The 20,719-nt window shown below is 45.5% G+C and overlaps 1 protein-coding gene across 2 annotated transcripts in view; it reads left to right on the forward strand.

The window, feature by feature from the left end:
• LOC147701481 (carnitine O-palmitoyltransferase 1, liver isoform-like) overlaps positions 1–20,719 on the forward strand; it is a 459,588-nt gene that overhangs the window by 187,758 nt on the left and 251,111 nt on the right. For both annotated transcript variants that reach the window (XM_086930153.1, XM_086930154.1), the window contains exon 8: positions 20,256–20,444. In XM_086930153.1, the coding sequence (XP_086786279.1) occupies positions 20,256–20,444 (189 nt within the window). The remainder of the gene's footprint in view (positions 1–20,255; positions 20,445–20,719) is intronic.

A 20,719-nucleotide genomic window follows, 5' to 3' on the forward strand; every position in this document is an offset into this window, starting at 1 on the left:
ACTGGCAGTCAGTGCAGCTTAGCTAATACAAATGAATGAAATGGACTAAAAAATGTTCAAGTCATAAATAGGTCCAGCTGATTTTTGCGCAAGTTATAATTTCTTTCGCGTATTTGCAGAAAGACCAAGGTAAATGCTGTTGCAGTAATCCACTCTTGATATATAACAATAAAAAAAGTGACTTCTTTGTTGCATAGAAACAGTTGTTTAAAGATGCATAACTGATACATGCAACTTGTTACCATCTCATTTAATGGCTCAGTCATACTAAGTTGTTTGGCGTATTTAACTCTAAGAAGGACTTTTCTCTGAACAACTTTGTCAAAAAAGAAAAATCTTATATCAAGGGCTCAATTGAGTTGATTCCTAATCATCCATGCTTCAACCCTTTGGAGGCAGGTACATATATTGCCTGCTTTCATTTTCAAATCCCTCTCTATTAAAAAAATAATTTCCGTATAATCCGCATACATCAGGACTGATTAATAACCCATGTGCAGAAATCAGTGCTGCTAAAGGGGCAGTATAAAAGTTTGGTTTCATCCCCGCATCTTACGCGGATGATACCCAGCTACTATATACTTTCAAGCATCTTACGAACGAAATGAAGGTCTCTTTCTCCAATGGCATGAAGGCAGTAGCCAAATGGATATCATCAAACTGCCTTCAATGCAACGTGGGGAAGACTGAGGTCCTGCTGCTTGGAGAAGCGAAGATCTTATGGACCCCAGATTGGTGGCCGCAGGATCTAGGGCCATTACCTGAACCCAAACTGGTTGTGAAAAACTTGGGGGTGCGCCTGGATCGAGATCTCTCCTTGAAGCAACATGCCAACTCAGTGGTGGGCACTTGTTTTTATGTGATCGGCTTTCTACGTAGAGTTTTTCCCTTACTACCGGATGCCACCAGAAAAACTTTAGTGCAGGCCCTGATCCTTAGTCGTTTAGACTATTGTAATGGGCTCCTGCTGTCAGCCAACGAGGGAGTCAAAGCTAAACTCCAGGTTGTGCAGAACACAGCAGCAAGGCTGGTTTTAAATGCCCCTCCAAGAACGCCATCTAAACCACTCCTGGCCAAATTACACTGGCTCCCCATTCGGAAAAGGGTGATATTTAAAATCTGTTGCCTTATCCACAAGAGCTTAAATGAACTAGGGCCAACACATTGGGCATACAAATTTGTACCGTACATTCCGGTGCGATCTCTCAGATCCAGTAACCAGCTGCTTCTAACAGTGCCAGCTGTAAAAAAAGTAAGGCAGGGTGGCAGGGCTCTATCCGTAGCCGGCCCGACCTTGTGGAATGGATTACCTCTGGCACTTCGGAAATGTACAGAACACCTGAGTTTCAGGAAACAACTTAAGACCTTTTGGTTTTAAGCATAAAACATTTCCTCTGGACTCGCAGAAAACGCTCTCTAGGTCACAGGCGCAGAGATACTCCTCTGGGAGTCGATTCCTAGCGCGGTACAAACCTATAAATAAAATAAATAAAAGATACAACGGTAGTGGATGTCAGCAGAGCTTCTCAAGACTACACCCTAGGTTGGGAATGACCGGAGTTGAAGTATACATAGATCTACCTATTTTGCAAAGAAAACTTTAAAAAAAAAAGCTTGTTAGGACATTTTGTACTGTAAAAAAAAAAAATTCTGCCACAATTCCTATATTCAGAGTAGTGTTAATATCTTGTTTATAGTTTTGATCAGCAATTGTCACCTTTCTGAAACAGCATCTGCTCCTGAACCTGTTGGGTTACTCTTCTCAGAGTGTGGCATTGGTCTTCAGTCAGCAGAGAAAAATGGGAGAGTTCTGAGGATACAATGACAGTTGTCTTTTCATACCTACTCCATTGAGTGAAATTGATCAACATTTATAATTTCTGAACATAAACTTAAAACACGTAAGATGTAATGTAATCAAGCAGTTGCCATATTTCGGCTATGTGACTGGTAAGTTCAATATTTGATGTGCATTATATAGTCGGTCAAAAAACTGTTTTCGGAGCATATGTTTGTAGATACACATGCTGTGCATATGCCTGTCATCTAGTGTTTGGCTCAGACATTTGCAACTTGTTTTCCTTCGAAGAATTGTTTTGACTCTCAAGGTATTGTGGCTCTGCCTCTCCATGGTATTGTGCATGGTCTTCCGCCCCATTGTTAGGTTGTTTTTCTCTGCCATCTGGCTTGGACGGTGTAGGAAGGTACATCCTGACTATGGTTGCCCCCAACTTTTTGCCCTGTGTTTTAGCTGGTTTTGGACATAGTCGACCTGGGATCCTGCCAATCAGGACCCCAGGCCTACTGCTCTCTCTTTAAAATGGATTCCATGTACCCTAGGTACATTACCAATTGGTACTGGGCCACCTTATCAGACCCTGTGACTCAGGGCATAGGTGTACCCAGGGCCGCCAGGGGCTGAAGCATGTATTATGCCACCCCTGGCTGGCCTCCTAAATTTGACACAACTGGCTGCACGACAGCTGGGGCGAAGACGTGTAACCACCCTTCGCTTTAGGTATAGTAGCTCTATATCTAACCATACAATGGACACCCGAGTTCCTATCAGTCACTCCTATGGCAGGCCTTAACGATCCTGAAGGCAGAGTGCGTGGGCTCGTGTGAGCTAGGTTCAGGCCCGAGCCGAGCCCGGTTGCAGTTTGCGGAATCAAGACCCAATGGCTGTTCCATGATAACGCGTACCATAACGGTAACTCCGGTGTCGCGTTATCCAGGCATGTCGAGTAAGGTGTCATACGAATCGGGGTGCTGCCCTCTCACCAATTCTGGCGATGAGGTTAGCATCCTACCCCTCTAGAGGGACACGACATGCACGTAACCGTGAACCCCGGTTAAAGTTAACTGAAGCCTCAGCTCCACAAAATGGATGCTGCCACCACAGACACGAGTCTGACCTCCTGCTGCTGGGAGTCCTTCCAGCGAGGAGCGCTTGGACAAAGGGTTTCCCGTCGAGGGCGGTGTTCGCACCGTCCCAGACAGGGTTTGTGTATTCTGGGTAGGTAGGGCTTTTGCGTGAAGGTGACTGCGGAGTGGCACCCCGGTGCTCACTACGCATCTGCCGGTTAGAACCAGTTCCAGGGGCGACAGCCCTGGCCTGGGGAAAGTCCGGCAGGGGAGAGGGGTGTAACTGCCCCCTTCCTGGTCCCACCCTTAGGGCAGGACCTAGTCAAGTACCCACCCCTTTCTTTAGAATAAAGACCGGAGCGGGGACCCTTCCAAATTAGATCATCTTTGATTCAAGAACTACTTTCTACGAAAGGACATTCAAGACTCTTCTCAAGATTTCTCCCTTGTGACTAAGGAGTAGTCACCCTGCATCAGCGGGCACCAACTAAGAACTCTGCGGTTTGCTGTAAGTCCTTCCTCAAGGAATCCGACGGCCCAGCTCGACGAGAACCGGCTTCCCTGGCACCTCTGACCTCTACCCACATCATCAGCTCAGCTGTGATCTGTGGGTGCGACGAGACCTCGAGGGACCGGCCATCATCAGAACCTGCACGCTCTTAAAACCAGCACGACCATCGAGGTAACTCTCTGGTGAGTGCTCTGGGGTCCGAGAAGCCCCGACCCTGAGCCGCTCCAGCACCGAAGTGCAGTCTCCCAGCATCTCCACGATCTGCGTGGGGCCCTTCTGCTCGCTGCTCAGCACGTTGTCTGGTCACTAGCCGCTGGCTTGTGTCCTTCTGTGACGACATCCGAGAATCATCACTGCTGGTCTGGTTGCTCCAGACTGGCCCTTGCTTCCATCTTTGCGAGAAGCACCCCGGACCCTCCGGGTCCACTCAAGACGCCCTCTTAGGCCCACCACGTGGCCCTGAGAACTGCCAAGGCTTGTTGCCCCATCCTGGGCCCAGCGACGCCGACAGCATCATCCTTCGTGGGACAGCTCGCACCTCCGCCGTGGTCGCCGACAACGCCTCCTGGTCCGTGAGACTGCAGAGCCTAGCGTCGCCCACTCACCTGGTCGAGGTGACGGCCAACCGGTGCCTTCCTGGTACCCTCTGACTACTGGCTAGTAGTACGAACTTGGTCCCCTCTGCTTTCAGGTTTCTTCAATCTCCGATCCAGGCTTGGATCTCTACGAACTATTCAGCACTGGTCGCCGGCCAGCAACTCCTTTTCTTCCGGCTCCTGGCTCGTCAGCGAAGACCCCGACGCCTGTAAGACTTGTGCAGCCGCAGCCCTCGTGGCTAGGTAACTCGGCATTTCGGTGCCTGCATAGCCTCCTTACTCTAGGGTCCCGAGTCCCTCGCTTCCGACTTGCCTTATCGGGTCCGCCCGAGACCTTAATCTTTCCGTGTCCTCGGACACTTGTTCCTAATTGTGCACTTGAAGTATTTGCTAAAGAGATTTGGTTTGTGCTTAGTACCCTGTCCTCATAAAGAGTACAGGGCTGTTGTGATTCTTAATAAATATACTGTTTATTTTCATAACACTTGTGTGGTGTCCTTTCACTGGGTGTTCAAGGGGTACATGTGTGGTAAACAGCTGGCTTAACACGCCCTCTCGAGTCTTTAGCCTTAGACTGCTCGTATCCACGCTACTAGGATAGCTGGTCTATAGGTTGACTTACAACCAAACACCATAAGGGTCGTTGGAACGATACATAGCGGTCGCTAGAATAGCGAACGTTGCATATCGGGCCAACTTCTCACATTGGTGAGCAGCGGTTGGGATTTGAGCTTGCTGTTGTTTTACCACACGTATCCTAAGAATATCTTGTTGAAAGATCGCACAAAGTACTGTTAGTACATATAACTAAAAGCTTAGAATACTCTGAGTTCTACTGAACCAGCTGTTGTAGCTCCTCAAGACTTAGCACACCTTGGCTACAACTCTTAGCAAGGGTACAGTAGGTAAACACGTAGTGTAGGTAGGTGCATCACTTACACCACACTAGAACCAGTATGTCGGACAAAGGAGGAAACTCTGGGTCTCCCCTTGTGTCAGTTGACCCTCCACAGGTCATCCCTTCAGGATATACTGTGCTGAGCTTCAAGGAGTTAAGACGACTGTGTCACTCCAGGAAGATTCAGCAGGGGTCTAACCCCACAACGTCCTTTCTGATTGGTCTCTTGGAGACTTATGATGCCAGGAGAGCTGAGAAACTTCGTAGCTCTTCTAATCCAGAAGGAGACATGCCTCCCCTCGAGGGAACCCGAGACGATCCTGACCTCATTCACCTCGCAACTGAGAACGAGGATGTGGAGGAGGATGAGGATGAGGATCTCTCTGGGGATGAGGCAGATAAGGGACAGGTAGAAGTCGTCAGACTAAGCAGGTCCAACTTAAGCAAACATGATAGCGGTACTGGGGGACCCCTGGGGCCACTATCAGGTCAGCTTTAACATTGGGAATGGACGAGCCCGATCTCTGTCAAGAGACTCTGGCAGATCCCTTCAAACCAATGGCTCTCACAACTCTTCTCAGAGAGGGATGACGTCCCCTCAGAGGAGAGTGTACGAAGCTAAGGAAAGGGCAGCCAATCTAAGGATTGAAAGGGAAGAACTTGCCCTGGCCAAAGAAAGGCTTGCCTTTGCTAGAGAGCAACAGTTAAGTGGGGCAGTCCCCACTGGTGGCAGCAATGTACCTAGTAATAGGGAAAAGAGTTTCGATACGAAACACCTTGGTAAGATAGTGCCCCCCTTTAAACAAGGGGACGACATCCACAAATGGATTACTGCTTTGGAGAGGGCCTGCACTGTGCAGGGTGTTCCCCAGAGTCAGTGGGCAGCTATCTTGTGGCTCTCCTTTGAAGGAAAAGGAAGAGACAAGCTCCTCACCACAACGGTGGAGGATGCTAACAATTACCAAATCTTGAAAAATACACTCGTTGAAGGGTTCGGCCTAACCACTGAGCAGTACAGGGTGCTGTTCAGGGATACCCAGAAAACGCAGTCTCAAGATTGGTCTGATTTTGTCGATTGTGCCACTAAGGCTTTTGAAGGCTGGCTACTGGGTAGTAAGGTTACTGATTTTAAAGGATTGTATAATCTAATTATAAGGGAGCAAATCTTAAATAATTGTCAGAACCAGTTATTACACCAGCACCTGGTAGACTCTGATCTGACCTCTCCACAGGAATTGGGTAAGAGGGCAGACAAGTGGGTCAGAACCAGGGTTAGGCCTAAAAACCAGGGTGGTGACCAGAAAAAGGAATCGACCAAGCCTCAAGAGAAGGGTGGGGATAAATCCACAGAGAAGACTTCCCAAGGGCCCCAAAACTCCAACAAGGGTGGTGGGTCCCAGAACACTCCTTCAGAACAGAAGAAACCTTATTGCCATACCTGTAAACAGGTGGGCCATTACAAAAGTGATGCCAAGTGCCCTAAAAATAGAAATAAGGAAAACATACCCCCAAGTAATACTCCTAAACCTCCTGTTACCACTAGTGGTAATCCCCCAGGTGGTGGGAGTGCCCCCAAGAATGTGGTGGGCATTACGTTGGGCAATCAGGAGGACTATGGCTTAGCCAGGTTCCCTGACCACACTCTTGTCTGTGAGACCGGCATGGGGTTTGCCAACTTCACTACTGGACCCCACATTTTGGGAAAGTATAGACAAGAAGTTTTAGTGAATGGTCAGAAAGTTGAGGCATTCAGAGACACAGGGGCCAGCCTCACCATGGTGAGTGACCATCTGGTCCCCTCTGCTCAACTGACCCCTGGTTTTACTTATCAGGTGACGGACATTCATGGAATGAAGAGAAGGCATCCCATGGCAGTAGTCAAGCTCAGCTGGGGTAATGTCACAGGGCCCATGAGAGTGGCAGTGACAGATAACCTACCCGTAGATTGCTTACTGGGGAATGACCTGGAACTCTCAGCATGGGCTGAGGTGGAGCAAGAAACTCATTCCAGAATGATAGGCCTATCCAGACAGGTTAGTGGGGCAGTAATAGCTACAGCCCCAGTCCAAGCACCATTCCTCCCTGAAAAGGTTGGACGGGCAGTGGTAGCCACTGCCCAGGCTCAGACAGACTTTCCAGGACAGGATAGGAGGGCTGTGACAGTCACAGCCCAAACACAGACTGAGTGCCCTCCTGAAAAGGTTGGCAAGGTTGAAATGGTCTCAGCCTCTACTCAAACAGATGGTGAGGTTGTGAAGCCTGAAACAATGGATCACTCCACTCAAACCGAGAGCATTGAGGAGGAAGAAGAGTCTTCCCCCTCCCAGACACTAGGTGAGAGCCAGCCTCCTCAGGGAACTGACTCTACCCCTGTTGAAGGAACTGCCCCAGAGGTAGTCAGGCCTAGCCTGGCAGAGCCCCTGATGGCAGTGGACCCTTCCCAGGTGGGACCCAGTCTGGAGCAGGTAACCTGCACCTCTCTACCCTGCCTCAGTCAGCCCAGGGCTGAAGAGGACAGGGAGGCCAGTGGTGGACCCAAAAGGGCCCCCTGTCCAAAAGAACCCCTTAATCAGCAGATTAGGATCACTGAAGCTGGTAAACCTAGCCAAGTGAAAATGGAACAGACTCCTGAGGGATCCCCCTTAAAAGTAGTTAGGGAACTCCCACAGCTGGACACTGTTGGGCACAGCCAAACATGGGGCCTAAACACCCCAGACCTGACCTGTCCCCCCAGTAAGCCAAACAGAGGGACTCAGCCTCCAGCTTTAGGTAGCCAGAGGCTGACCCTGAGAGCTCAGTGCATCTCAGCTAAAGAAAGAAAGGCACATATGATGAATGGTGATTGGAGGAAGTTGAGCCCAAAGGTAGAGGAGCCTCACTTCAGTACTCCATCCCAGCATCAGCCTTCTTCTTTCCCAAGACACACCAGAGACAGAGATTCCCTATGGTGGAGACCCTCAGATACCCTTAGGGTGAGGGGTTGCCTAGTGGACCATGACACAGGGGGAAACCAAGCCAGAGCTGGTCCTTCCTTATATGACCACTTAGGGAATAGAGGCTTACCTGGGCAAGGATAGCCTTATCTCCTTTCGTTTGGGGGGGGGGGTTGTGTAGGAAGGTACATCCTGACTATGGTTGCCCCCAACTTTTTGCCCTGTGTTTTAGCTGGTTTTGGACATAGTCGACCTGGGATCCTGCCAATCAGGACCCCAGGCCTACTGCTCTCTCTTTAAAATGGATTCCATGTACCCTAGGTACATTACCAATTGGTACTGGGCCACCTTATCAGACCCTGTGACTCAGGGCATAGGTGTACCCAGGGCCGCCAGGGGCTGAAGCATGTATTATGCCACCCCTGGCTGGCCTCCTAAATTTGACACAACTGGCTGCACGACAGCTGGGGCGAAGACGTGTAACCACCCTTCGCTTTAGGTATAGTAGCTCTATATCTAACCATACAATGGACACCCGAGTTCCTATCAGTCACTCCTATGGCAGGCCTTAACGATCCTGAAGGCAGAGTGCGTGGGCTCGTGTGAGCTAGGTTCAGGCCCGAGCCGAGCCCGGTTGCAGTTTGCGAAATCAAGACCCAATGGCTGTTCCATGATAACGCGTACCATAACGGTAACTCCGGTGTCGCGTTATCCAGGCATGTCGAGTAAGGTGTCATACGAATCGGGGTGCTGCCCTCTCACCAATTCTGGCGATGAGGTTAGCATCCCACCCCTCTAGAGGGACACGACATGCACGTAACCGTGAACCCCGGTTAAAGTTAACTGAAGCCTCAGCTCCACAAAATGGATGCTGCCACCACAGACACGAGTCTGACCTCCTGCTGCTGGTAGTCCTTCCAGCGAGGAGCGCTTGGACAAAGGGTTTCCCGTCGAGGGCGGTGTTCGCACCGTCCCAGACAGGGTTTGTGTATTCTGGGTAGGTAGGGCTTTTGCGTGAAGGTGACTGCGGAGTGGCACCCCGGTGCTCACTACGCATCTGCCGGTTAGAACCAGTTCCAGGGGCGACAGCCCTGGCCTGGGGAAAGTCCGGCAGGGGAGAGGGGTGTAACTGCCCCCTTCCTGGTCCCACCCTTAGGGCAGGACCTAGTCAAGTACCCACCCCTTTCTTTAGAATAAAGACCGGAGCGGGGACCCTTCCAAATTAGATCATCTTTGATTCAAGAACTACTTTCTACGAAAGGACATTCAAGACTCTTCTCAAGATTTCTCCCTTGTGACTAAGGAGTAGTCACCCTACATCAGCGGGCACCAACTAAGAACTCTGCGGTTTGCTGTAAGTCCTTCCTCAAGGAATCCGACGGCCCAGCTCGACGAGAACCGGCTTCCCTGGCACCTCTGACCTCTACCCACATCATCAGCTCAGCTGTGATCTGTGGGTGCGACGAGACCTCGAGGGACCGGCCATCATCAGAACCTGCACGCTCTTAAAACCAGCACGACCATCGAGGTAACTCTCTGGTGAGTGCTCTGGGGTCCGAGAAGCCCCGACCCTGAGCCGCTCCAGCAACGAAGTGCAGTCTCCCAGCATCTCCACGATCTGCGTGGGGCCCTTCTGCTCGCTGCTCAGCACGTTGTCTGGTCACTAGCCGCTGGCTTGTGTCCTTCTGTGACGACATCCGAGAATCATCACTGCTGGTCTGGTTGCTCCAGACTGGCCCTTGCTTCCATCTTTGCGAGAAGCACCCCGGACCCTCCGGGTCCACTCAAGACGCCCTCTTAGGCCCACCACGTGGCCCTGAGAACTGCCAAGGCTTGTTGCCCCATCCTGGGCCCAGCGACGCCGACAGCATCATCCTTCGTGGGACAGCTCGCACCTCCGCCGTGGTCGCCGACAACGCCTCCTGGTCCGTGAGACTGCAGAGCCTAGCGTCGCCCACTCACCTGGTCGAGGTGACGGCCAACCGGTGCCTTCCTGGTACCCTCTGACTACTGGCTAGTAGTACGAACTTGGTCCCCTCTGCTTTCAGGTTTCTTCAATCTCCGATCCAGGCTTGGATCTCTACGAACTATTCAGCACTGGTCGCCGGCCAGCAACTCCTTTTCTTCCGGCTCCTGGCTCGTCAGCGAAGACCCCGACGCCTGTAAGACTTGTGCAGCCGCAGCCCTCGTGGCTAGGTAACTCGGCATTTCGGTGCCTGCATAGCCTCCTTACTCTAGGGTCCCGAGTCCCTCGCTTCCGACTTGCCTTATCGGGTCCGCCCGAGACCTTAATCTTTCCGTGTCCTCGGACACTTGTTCCTAATTGTGCACTTGAAGTATTTGCTAAAGAGATTTGGTTTGTGCTTAGTACCCTGTCCTCATAAAGAGTACAGGGCTGTTGTGATTCTTAATAAATATACTGTTTATTTTCATAACACTTGTGTGGTGTCCTTTCACTGGGTGTTCAAGGGGTACATGTGTGGTAAACAGCTGGCTTAACACGCCCTCTCGAGTCTTTAGCCTTAGACTGCTCGTATCCACGCTACTAGGATAGCTGGTCTATAGGTTGACTTACAACCAAACACCATAAGGGTCGTTGGAACGATACATAGCGGTCGCTAGAATAGCGAACGTTGCATATCGGGCCAACTTCTCACAGACGGGTTTTGCTAAAGCTATAGCTCTGGTTGTCATCTCCTTTTCGAAGCCTTACAACTACCGAGCCGAAACGATTCTTTGAAGAAGACCTCACTAACTCAATATCATGCAGAAGGGGAGTCTCCGGATCCGAGACACAAAGGATCTGCCTTGTTTTGGGCCCAAACATCTTCCACTCCTGGCCAGCGAATGTGCCATCGAGGGAGATGGATTGGATTTTGGCACTCTAAAAAGAATTGCTAACAACAAAAGAATCAAATGCATCAAGGCCGATCAGGGCGGAGCATTAGTTATTATGAATACAGAAATATATGAAAGAAAAGTTCTGGAACACATTGCAGATCAGGATACTTACATGAAATTGGATGAAAATCCAACAGCAAAGTTCGCCAAAACGTTAAAAGGCATCTTGGACAAAACACTCAACGAAGGCGTAATTAAAGAAAAAACAATGAATTTTCTGATGAAATTGAACCCGAAAAGCCCATCGTTGTACATGTTTCCGAAGATACACAAGTGCCTAGAGGACCCTCCTCTTAGGCCCATAGTTTCCACACGAGGAAGCCTCCACGAACCCGTGGGGCAATTCTTGGACAAATATCTTCAACCCATGGTAAAATCAATGAAAAGTTACATCAAAGACATGACAGATTTGCTTCTAAAATTACAGACCATTGAGATTAATGACAACAAGAGTTTACTAATGTGTACAGCTGATGTGAAATTGCTCTACACTTCAACCCCCCATGCCAAAAGCTTAGAAGCCATGGAACTTGCAATAATGAACATCAACATAGAACAACCAATGCAATTTTTTTTGATGGAATTGGTATACTTCACCTTATACCACAGCTATTTCTAGTACAAAGATGAATGGTACCTCCAATTAACAGGAACCTCTATGGGGAATTGTGCAGCACTGGTATATGCCAACATCTTTATGAAACAATACGAGGAGACGCACATTTTTTCAAGTCCTGTATGGCAAAATAACACTAAACTACTAGTCAGATACATTGACGATGTGTTTATATTATGGAAGAGTTCACAAGAAATGCTACTAGAAGCATTAACAACTTTGAACAATATCGATGCAAGAATACAATTCATGTGGGAGATACAGAAATAGAAAATAACGTTTCTATACGTGGAAATCACACTCACAAAAACTGGATTGGAAACTGATATATACAGAAAGCGAACTGACAGGAACAATACCTTACGTTTCACCAGCTTCCATCAGATGTCTCTGAAACAACATTTACCATTCTCACAAATTACAAGAGCTAAAAGAATAACATCAGGCACCAACAAAGCCGTTAATAGAATTGAGGAAATGGGACAAAGATTTCTCGTCAAAGGCTATCCACATAACATCATAGAGCATGCAAAACAACATGTGCACTCAATACCTAGATCTAACCTATTAAAAACTACACAAAAAGAAAAGAGCAACAGGATGGTAATGGTCTCAAAATTTTCAACATCGAGCATAGACTTCAAAACAATTATGAAACATTGGCCAATCCTAAGCACGGAACCGGATTTCAAATCTTTGTTTATACAACCACCCATTTTTGCTTATTCTAGAAGCAATAATTTGGGAGAATTACTAAGGACTGACATCCCACAAACGACAGTAGCCAAAGGCACCAGAGTTTGCACCAACTGCAATAATCGTAACAATATTATAAAAGGTTGCAACATAACACACCCAATGAAGGGTTACAACATAAAGCTTAAGGTATCAGCAACATGTGACACATCGAACGTAATTTATTTGCTCAAATGCCCGTGTGGAATGGTATACATAGGCAAGACTGAAAGAAAAAAAAAACTTGCATTAATGAACATAAGTCAAATATCAGAATACGCAACAAAAAATCAGTAGTGGCAATGCACTTTTGTGAACACAACCACAATATTTCACAACTAAAGTTTCTGGTCCTAGAAGTAATTACTATAACAGAAGGCAGAGACAACAACAAATACCTGCTACATCGTGAAAACTTCGGGATACATAAAATTAACTCTGAGACCCCATGGATTAAATGACCGTATGGAATTAGCGTGTTATCTATAATTTGTAAAATGTTGGAGTGTCTATTTGGCAACAGATGTTTTGTATATGAGCTATAGTAAGTGGAATATACTACACCCATACTAGAAATCGTGACAGTAACCACTTTGTTTAATTGCTTACACTTTATTTACGTTTCACACATAGTTATTACTCGAAAAATAGTCGCCCCTTGTTCCCATCCCAAAATAGTCGCTTGTTATGTGTACAACATACATAGAATTTTTTGAAGTCTCCTTTTGAATTTTTTTTTAATAGCCTGTCGATCGGTTTAATAAGCCCACTATTGTGAATTCTTTTTTGGATTTCGCAAATGCGACTGTATTGTAGGAACTTTATTTAAAATTAATCATACCAAGTTTAAGATGGCCCTCGCTATGCTTATAACTTCCCAGTCCGTTTTTGATCTTCTTTATAACAATCACATGATTACGAGCATCCAATGAAATACATAAATACACGAATGCCGACCGGCATGAAAACAAACCACCGTTCCACAGAGACGAACGACGCGTGCTAGCAGTATGAAACCCTAAGTTTATGAACGGACTCTATTGTCCATACTGATGGGCGGTTTTAAACACTGTGCCACGATATTTCAGACATGCTTCTTTACACAATTGCATTGGCATGGTTTTCCCGCATTTTTGCTTTTTTAGTGTATAAACGATTTGAAAGGTCATCGTACAGACATAATGCAAGTGTTAATTACCCCTTACATTTTTTCTTTTTTTTCGGCATGATGTGAGCACGTTTTTTCGTCACAATGTTTTTCTCACGATGTGGCTAGCCTATAGGAGACCACAAGCACACAAGGTATGAGATAGACTCACAATGACACATTGATGGTTACATCACAAAAAGTATAGGTTTTGCTTGAAAATTGTTAAAAACATTTAGAAGATTTGAAAGTAGATGCTATGTTTTTCGTTCTTTAGATATGCTCCCCGAAGAAGGGCTCATTAGCCCGAAATGCATAGGAGCTGGAGTTAATGCAATGTACAAGACCACAAAATTGATATTGAAAGAATGAATAGATCTAAGAAAATGATGACATTTTCCGAATAAAGACTATCTATGAAAGCAATAAAGCATGATAAAAACTCAGTGGAGTCCTTTCATCTTTAACCATAAGGTGTGCCCAATAGGGATGCAACCAATTTTGGAAGCACAGTAATAATAATGAGTCGAGGATGAATCCCAGGTTGTGTGCGTGGTCGGTGGTTGTCTGTGCGGTTCCCAGGGCAGTCGGATACCAGGAGTCGTCCCAGGCTGAGGGGGGGGAGCCAAAGATGAGGACCTCTGTCTTGTCTGAGTTCAGTTTCAGACGGCTGTTCTTCATCCATTCGGCGACGGCTTTCATTCTTGTATATATTTCATGAATTTTATTTGCATGTCAGATGTTACAGGTGTACACTATTGTGTTTATGTATTTTGTGGTTTGTTTCAAATTTGTATTGTATAATGTAGATATTTGCCCCAGTATTGGAACTTTCATAGATTCCCATAGCTTGTATCATTTCCCGTCACCGGAATGGGAGTCTAGGTAACAAAAATAACATAGCAGTAAGTACAAAAGAGAAAGAAAAAGGACAGAATGCATATGCACCCATTAGTGCCAGTGAGTGTCTTGCTTCCCAGTGGTCTCAAGTAGAGGGCATTTTACAGGATCTAGTGTTGATTTAGCCCAGGATCGATCACTTTGCAGTGTTGAAACATGAACAACTTGTTGCAGGGCAGGCCTTTTATGATTCCTACACCACTGGCAACCAGCACTACAGACTTATCACTCACAGGTTGGGAGCTCACGTGAAGGCCATGCTGGTACAAGGGTTGTAGACTGCTTTGCAAAAACCCTCTTTATCAACTTTATTGGAACTACTAGCGCAAAGGTCTTTCATCGAATATTCAGCACAAAGTAGTTCTCATAAAGACATGACTGCCATGTATTACCTACAGAATCAATTAATTAACGTTGTCCTCAAGATGTAACCATTAAGTTACACATTAGGGTGTCTTTTGAGTACAAAAAGAAGCCTCTGTTTATTCACATTCGCACTTTGGAATGGAACAAATTGGAGCAGCTCACCGTAAAGTTAATGGTCCTACACGTCCCAGCCGGGTACGTGTTGAAGTTCAAGATGCTGTTGAAACCGGTCCCTGGAAGCTTGTTTCCTTTCCAGTAAAAGAATTGGCTTGGTAGTTTGGTCTGCCCTGTTCCCATGATGCACTGGGCCAGGGACAGACTAATTTGCATGTAGCCAGGTTCTGAGCTGGGTTGGTGCAGTGAGCTAAAAAACGGTGATGGATCAAGCCCTGATCTGTTGACTGGGTAGGAGTGTTCTGCTTAATTCAGATACTCTGTCCATCACCACCCCCTTTTCTGAGTCGAAGTATACAGTGGCAGGGGCTTTCAAGATCCTGTGTAAAAGTGAAGGAGACGACATATGTGTGTCACCAAAGATACCTCTTTATGTCTATCTCCTCTAATCTATGTCTATATATGCATTAGCTTTATTAAGGTGGTTTTGTCGCTTTAAAATAACATACCGTGAAGTCAGTTCCAAAATATTTAGCAAGATGTGTGTCTTCAAAACTGGTATATTTCACGAGCAAGAGTCAGAGTATGTCGTAAGGTCTCTGAGAGAAGGTTGCAACGCTGGGGAAACAGTAATAAAAAAATGAGTGTCCATTTAAGCACAATCAGTCATTAGGAGCTAGTATAAAACCTATAAAAGAACTAGTCAGGAGGGAGAAAGTCAATGTCCTTTCTCCCTCGAGTTCCGTTTTTACTGTTAACAATAGTGGCATTGCTGGTTACCTTGTTTATTGAGCGCTTGCAGCCGCAGCCGGGAGGGGATTTCTGTAATAGCCATAACACGCGTGTGCGCTGTGAATATCCGGCAGTATCTGTGGGGGCAAAGCCGAAAATGAGGCCGGCGATAATATCAGCTCGTGTTTGTTATTGGAAGCTAAAAGACAACACCTTGTCAGATTCGGAGAGAGAAGCACTTACTTAGTATTATGAATCCCTCCTCCTAAGGTTCCCGGCTCGCCGTGTTCAAAACTACGGACATGTGACCGGAAGCACACTCGGCTTAAGTATCAGTGTCAAATGATTGACAGTGGGAATACAGGAAGACTAGAACGCAACACCTACATTTACGATGTTGTGATAGTACAGCCTCCTATCGAATCCCGTGTGCCCTGTTGGCTGTAGATTCAAGATATATTTCAGAGAATACCTCTGGTTAGTTATTTTAAAACCAAATTGTGTGTATCAAAAAAAACAACATATTTTATAAAATTTTGCGCGTATTGTGAACCGGAATTGCCCCGCTTCGTCCTTTCAAACGCTTCAAAATGGTTTTAGTGTGGGCGTAGTGCATCACTGGCTGCACACAGAGTTCGTAATCTTTCAAGTGCCAGAACCCGACGAGAAACTCTGAGACTTGTTTTGCCTCCAACTGGAGGCCACATAAAGTAGACATTTAGTGATGAATCTACTGAAAAGGTACAATAGACATCCAGATTTTGTCTGTCTAACGCAAGCTACCAGTAGATCGGTTAAAAAGATCGTCATAAGGTAGTTTATGATTAGTGAGATACACTCCCTGTCCCCTTCTCAAAGTGAATATGTCGTAGAGAAAATGTCATAGTTGACACGAAGAGCACCCTCATGCCTGTGACTTCGTGACTTGTTACATATGACATATTTATCGAAATGCAGTCCAATTACTACACAAAACCATGTACATACAGTTATTACATTGGGTCACCTTACTTTAACACATGACTGTCATTGTCTACAGTATTAAAGATCTAGTATTAATGCACATGAAGGTGACTCATTAAGACATGTATTTTTTTTGTGACATTATCACACATGTTGGTCATACACCAGTTGTTACTAGTTTCAGTTTCAAGTTCAAGTTTATTTATTTATGTTTTGGAGGTCCACATAAAATCATCAAACAATAGCATTACAATATACAAAGAACAAAACTAGTATATTTTCATAAAACTTTTAAAGAAGTTAAAAATTGTACAACACCATCTCATTTGGTGGATTACAAATAGCTTCCAATAGAGCAGAAGCGGAAGCAATACTGAGTCTTAGACAGGTAGGTTTTAACCATTTAAGGCGATGTTTTTTTAGAGCCGGACAAACAAATAACACATGATTAACGTCCTGTTTAAATTTGTTACAAAAATTACACATTACTGAAGAACCATACCATTTTGACAATAAAACATTTAAAGGGAGTAGGTCCTGCCTCAGGAGAAACAGGAAACGAGGTACCCCATGGGGAAGATTCCAGGAAATGTAAGGTTGAGGAATTCTAATTTGATAATGGTTAATAATTGGTAGCGGACCTCTTTTTACCGTGAGAGCCTCTTTGACTAGATCAAAACTTAGATTCCATGAGGCTAATTTTAGAGTCAGTTTTAACTGATAAGCAGATAACGAGAAGAGTGTCAATTCGTCTAATTCCAGTAATTTAACTGCTAGTCTAAAATTCTTTACAATTGTGGTGTACTCTTTTAAGGGTCCAAGAAGTTCTTTTTGAATCAAATATTTTAGGGTACCAGGTTCACCATTCGCCAAGCTGGAGACCCACCGTACTACCCCAGCAAGGCCCTGGACCCAGGCACTACTTATACCGAATTCCAACCTAAAAGCCGCTATATTACATGCAGTGTTAACCATACACAATTTCCGTAAAATCTTCCCCTCTGTGGTGTTCAGTAAGCCCCATTTCCCCACTTCGAGTAATTCTATGCCATATAGTAAGGAGGACGGGACTTTAGCTCTGAAGACCTCCAATAGGTAGGAAAAATGCCTCTGGCCGGTGGATCTATAGAGGGTATTTAAACCCCTCTCGTGAGACATTGCCTTCCGAACATTGTTGGCTATATAGTCCTTATCACTCAGTGTGCTAGAAATTATTTTCCCTAGAAAAGTATAGGATTCAACAACGTCCAATCCAAGACCCCCTATGTTCCAGAAAAAACTCCCATATTTTTGTTTTTTCCTTCCTACTAAACACATGACTTTACTCTTGGATACATTTATCCTTGAGTGGTGTGTTTCTGCAAATGCAGTTGTTACTAACAGTCAGTGTTTGTTGCCTGATTAGTGTGTTACAGTGATGAACTATGAGCACAGAATACCCAGGGTGACCCTTGAGTGAAGATATAACAAGGTCCCTCAGTCCCCCAGAAAAAACTGAAGCTCTGGGTCATAATTGAGCCAGTGTTCAATGCACTGCAAGCACATTATCTACATGGCTTCTTTCCGTCTGAGTGTTAGTTCCTGGTTTCCACCTCTGATATTCAATGGGATAATGTCAATACCAAAGAAGCAAACTTTAACGTCATCCTCCAAGGGTTAGCATTCTGCTACATGAAGGGCCACTGGATATTTGGGGTCTCTTTTCTGTATCGCCCTCATATGCTCTGCCATCCTGTCCTTCAGAGCCCTGATCGTACTCCCTACGTAGTACTTGCCACATTGGCATTCTATGATGTATACCACAAATTTGGTTATGCAGGTGATGTTCTGTCTGATGTTGTAAGTTTCATTGTCAAATCCTGTGAAAGTCTTTGTCCCATGTTTGCCCCACCGGCATATTGAGCAAAAACCACACTTGTAAATGCCGGTGCTGTGTTGTCATCCAATTGGTGATGGTGGTACTGCGGGGGACAGTGGGACTCAGTCTGTTTCTTAATGTTTGGCCTTTTCTGTATGTGATTGCTGGTGTTGCTGGAATCCATTCTCTAATTGTAGAGTCCGCTTTTAAAAGATTCCAGTGTTTAGTTAAACTCCTTCTCACTGTGCTGTGTAAGGCACTGAAGTCAGTAATTAGCCGTACAATGTTGTTGGAGGACTTGCTGTCAGTGCGTTTCTTGAGAGTGTCTGGTCTCTTGGTCTTTTTAACTCTTTTTCTAGCCTTTCCAATGGTGTCCTCAGAATACCCTCTCCTAGAGAATCTGTCACCCATGTTCTTGATGCAACTCTTAAATTCACCCTCTCCGCTGCAATTACGCCTCGCTCTGAGAAATTCCCCATACGGCATGGAGAATATTTGGTGTTGTGGATGTGGGCTGGAAGCATGGAGAATAGCATTACAAGAGGTGGGTTTTCTAAAGAGTCTGCTGTGTAAGCAATTCCCTTTTACATAGAATTCTACGTCTAGAAACTCAATACTCGTCTTGCTATGTTGCTATTCAGGTATTCAAAGAAATTTTGTAAGTGTTCGTCCAAAGTAAAATGCAATCATCAATATATCGACCCCAGAAGATAATGGAGTCGATATATTGTGATCCCTTCTGTCCCCAGATAAGGTCTGCTTCCAGTGCTCCCATGAATAGGTTCGCAAAAGAGGGGGAGAATTTGGAACCCATGGCCACCCCTCTTTTCTGTTGATACCGTTTACGGTCGAACATGAAGAAATTGTTATTAAGGATAAGATCCATCATGGAATTCAACATATTTGTGTGAGCCCATAGAGAAGCTGGTCTGTTGGACAAAATCTTACTGATTGCCTCCATCCCCAAAGTCGGATTAATGCTGGTGTACAACGACACCACATCCATTGTGACCAGTGTGGTGCCCTGTTGCCAATCAATGTCTGCTAGGAGGCTAAGTATGTGTTTGGAATCTTGTATGAAAGAAGGCAAATTCTTCACTAGGGGTCCCAGAAAGAGGTCTACATACTCGGCTATTCTTTCTGTTGGCCCACCTATCCCCGAGACTATGGGTCTGCCTGGAGGAAAGGGGAGATCTTTGTGTATCTTTGGTAACGTGTATAGCCAGGGAAAGGATGGTCTGAATACTTTAAGGTAAAGATATTCTTCATTGTTCAAGAGCCCAGACTGCTTCCAGATAAGAAGCTTGTCATTAATTGCAATAGTCAAAGGACCCTTGGGGTTCTGTGCCAGTTGTTCCTAGCAGGAATCCTTACACAGTTGATTAAGAATCTCTTCATTGTAGTCAATCAAGTTCATCACTACGATGTTACCCCCCTTGTCTGCTTCCCTGATGATATTAGGGTTGTTAGTCAAAGTCAAAAGTGCTGTGCGTTCCCCCTTGGGGAGGTTGTCCTTGTATTTAAATGTTGACTCAAGGCTTTTGGTCTTTATTTTGTTGAGATCTTCAAGGATATGTCTGTGGAAGTTATCTATGGCATTGCCACCGGGTAAAGTAGGAGTCCATTTGGATTTGGATTTGGATTTTGTCCCAGATACTGTTTTTACTGTGTACACTTGCAATGCTTAGTCAGCACCATGTACTATTTCAAACTGCTCTAATTTGTGCACCTGATGCACGAAAAACAATTTAACATGGGATTCAATGACCATGCGCATTACCATGGAGAGAAGGAGCCACAATACTTCAAGATTTGAAGGACTTCTTAGAAGAAAGACACGTTATAACTGTCCAAGCCCAACACTAGCTAGCAGGAGTATGCACATCATGTGAATCTACAGCACTACATGCTGCAAATATTTACTTGCAGGGTAAGTACCATAATACAATTTGACTATTAAGCTATCAATTGATTTTCTCTTAGAGAATTCACATCATCATGTAATACTGTGATCTGTGTTTGATCCTTTTAAGTACAGGAAGAGACCCATAATCTAGCATTCTTTAAATGTTATGGTTTACATAGACACTCACGTAGCATGCTGTGCTCTTTTTTTCTAGGACCACCTGGGCCAAAGCTCGAAAGTCATTTTTCAAGAGGGGAAAAAACAGAGTTGCTCTGGATATGGTGGAAAAGGCAGCCTTCTTTCTCACTCTAGATGACAGTGAGCAGGGGCTACGCAATGAGGACCCTGTTGGGTCGTTGGATGCCTATGCCAAGTCGCTGCTGCATGGGAAATGTTATGACAGGTAAGGAGAGTTACCTGAGCTTCTTTATAGTATCCTCTGCCTGTTTTGTGTTTGAACTGTTTCTTCCTAGGAAACATATCTGTTGGTTTTTGATCTATACCCTTATTCCTTGGAAGTACTGCTTTATTTTGTCCATCCCCTATTTTGGCATTGTACCTCTTGTTTTGTTGTGTAAGTTACAACTTGGGCGTAACTCTACAAGGTGTGCCCACCCACTGGTGACACTTTAGAAACTTTGTTGCATGATTTAAAAAAAACTTTGCAAGTTACAAAAG

Source organism: Lissotriton vulgaris, chromosome 7 (assembly GCF_964263255.1).
Source record: "Lissotriton vulgaris chromosome 7, aLisVul1.2, whole genome shotgun sequence".
Lineage (NCBI taxonomy): Eukaryota > Metazoa > Chordata > Amphibia > Caudata > Salamandridae > Lissotriton > Lissotriton vulgaris.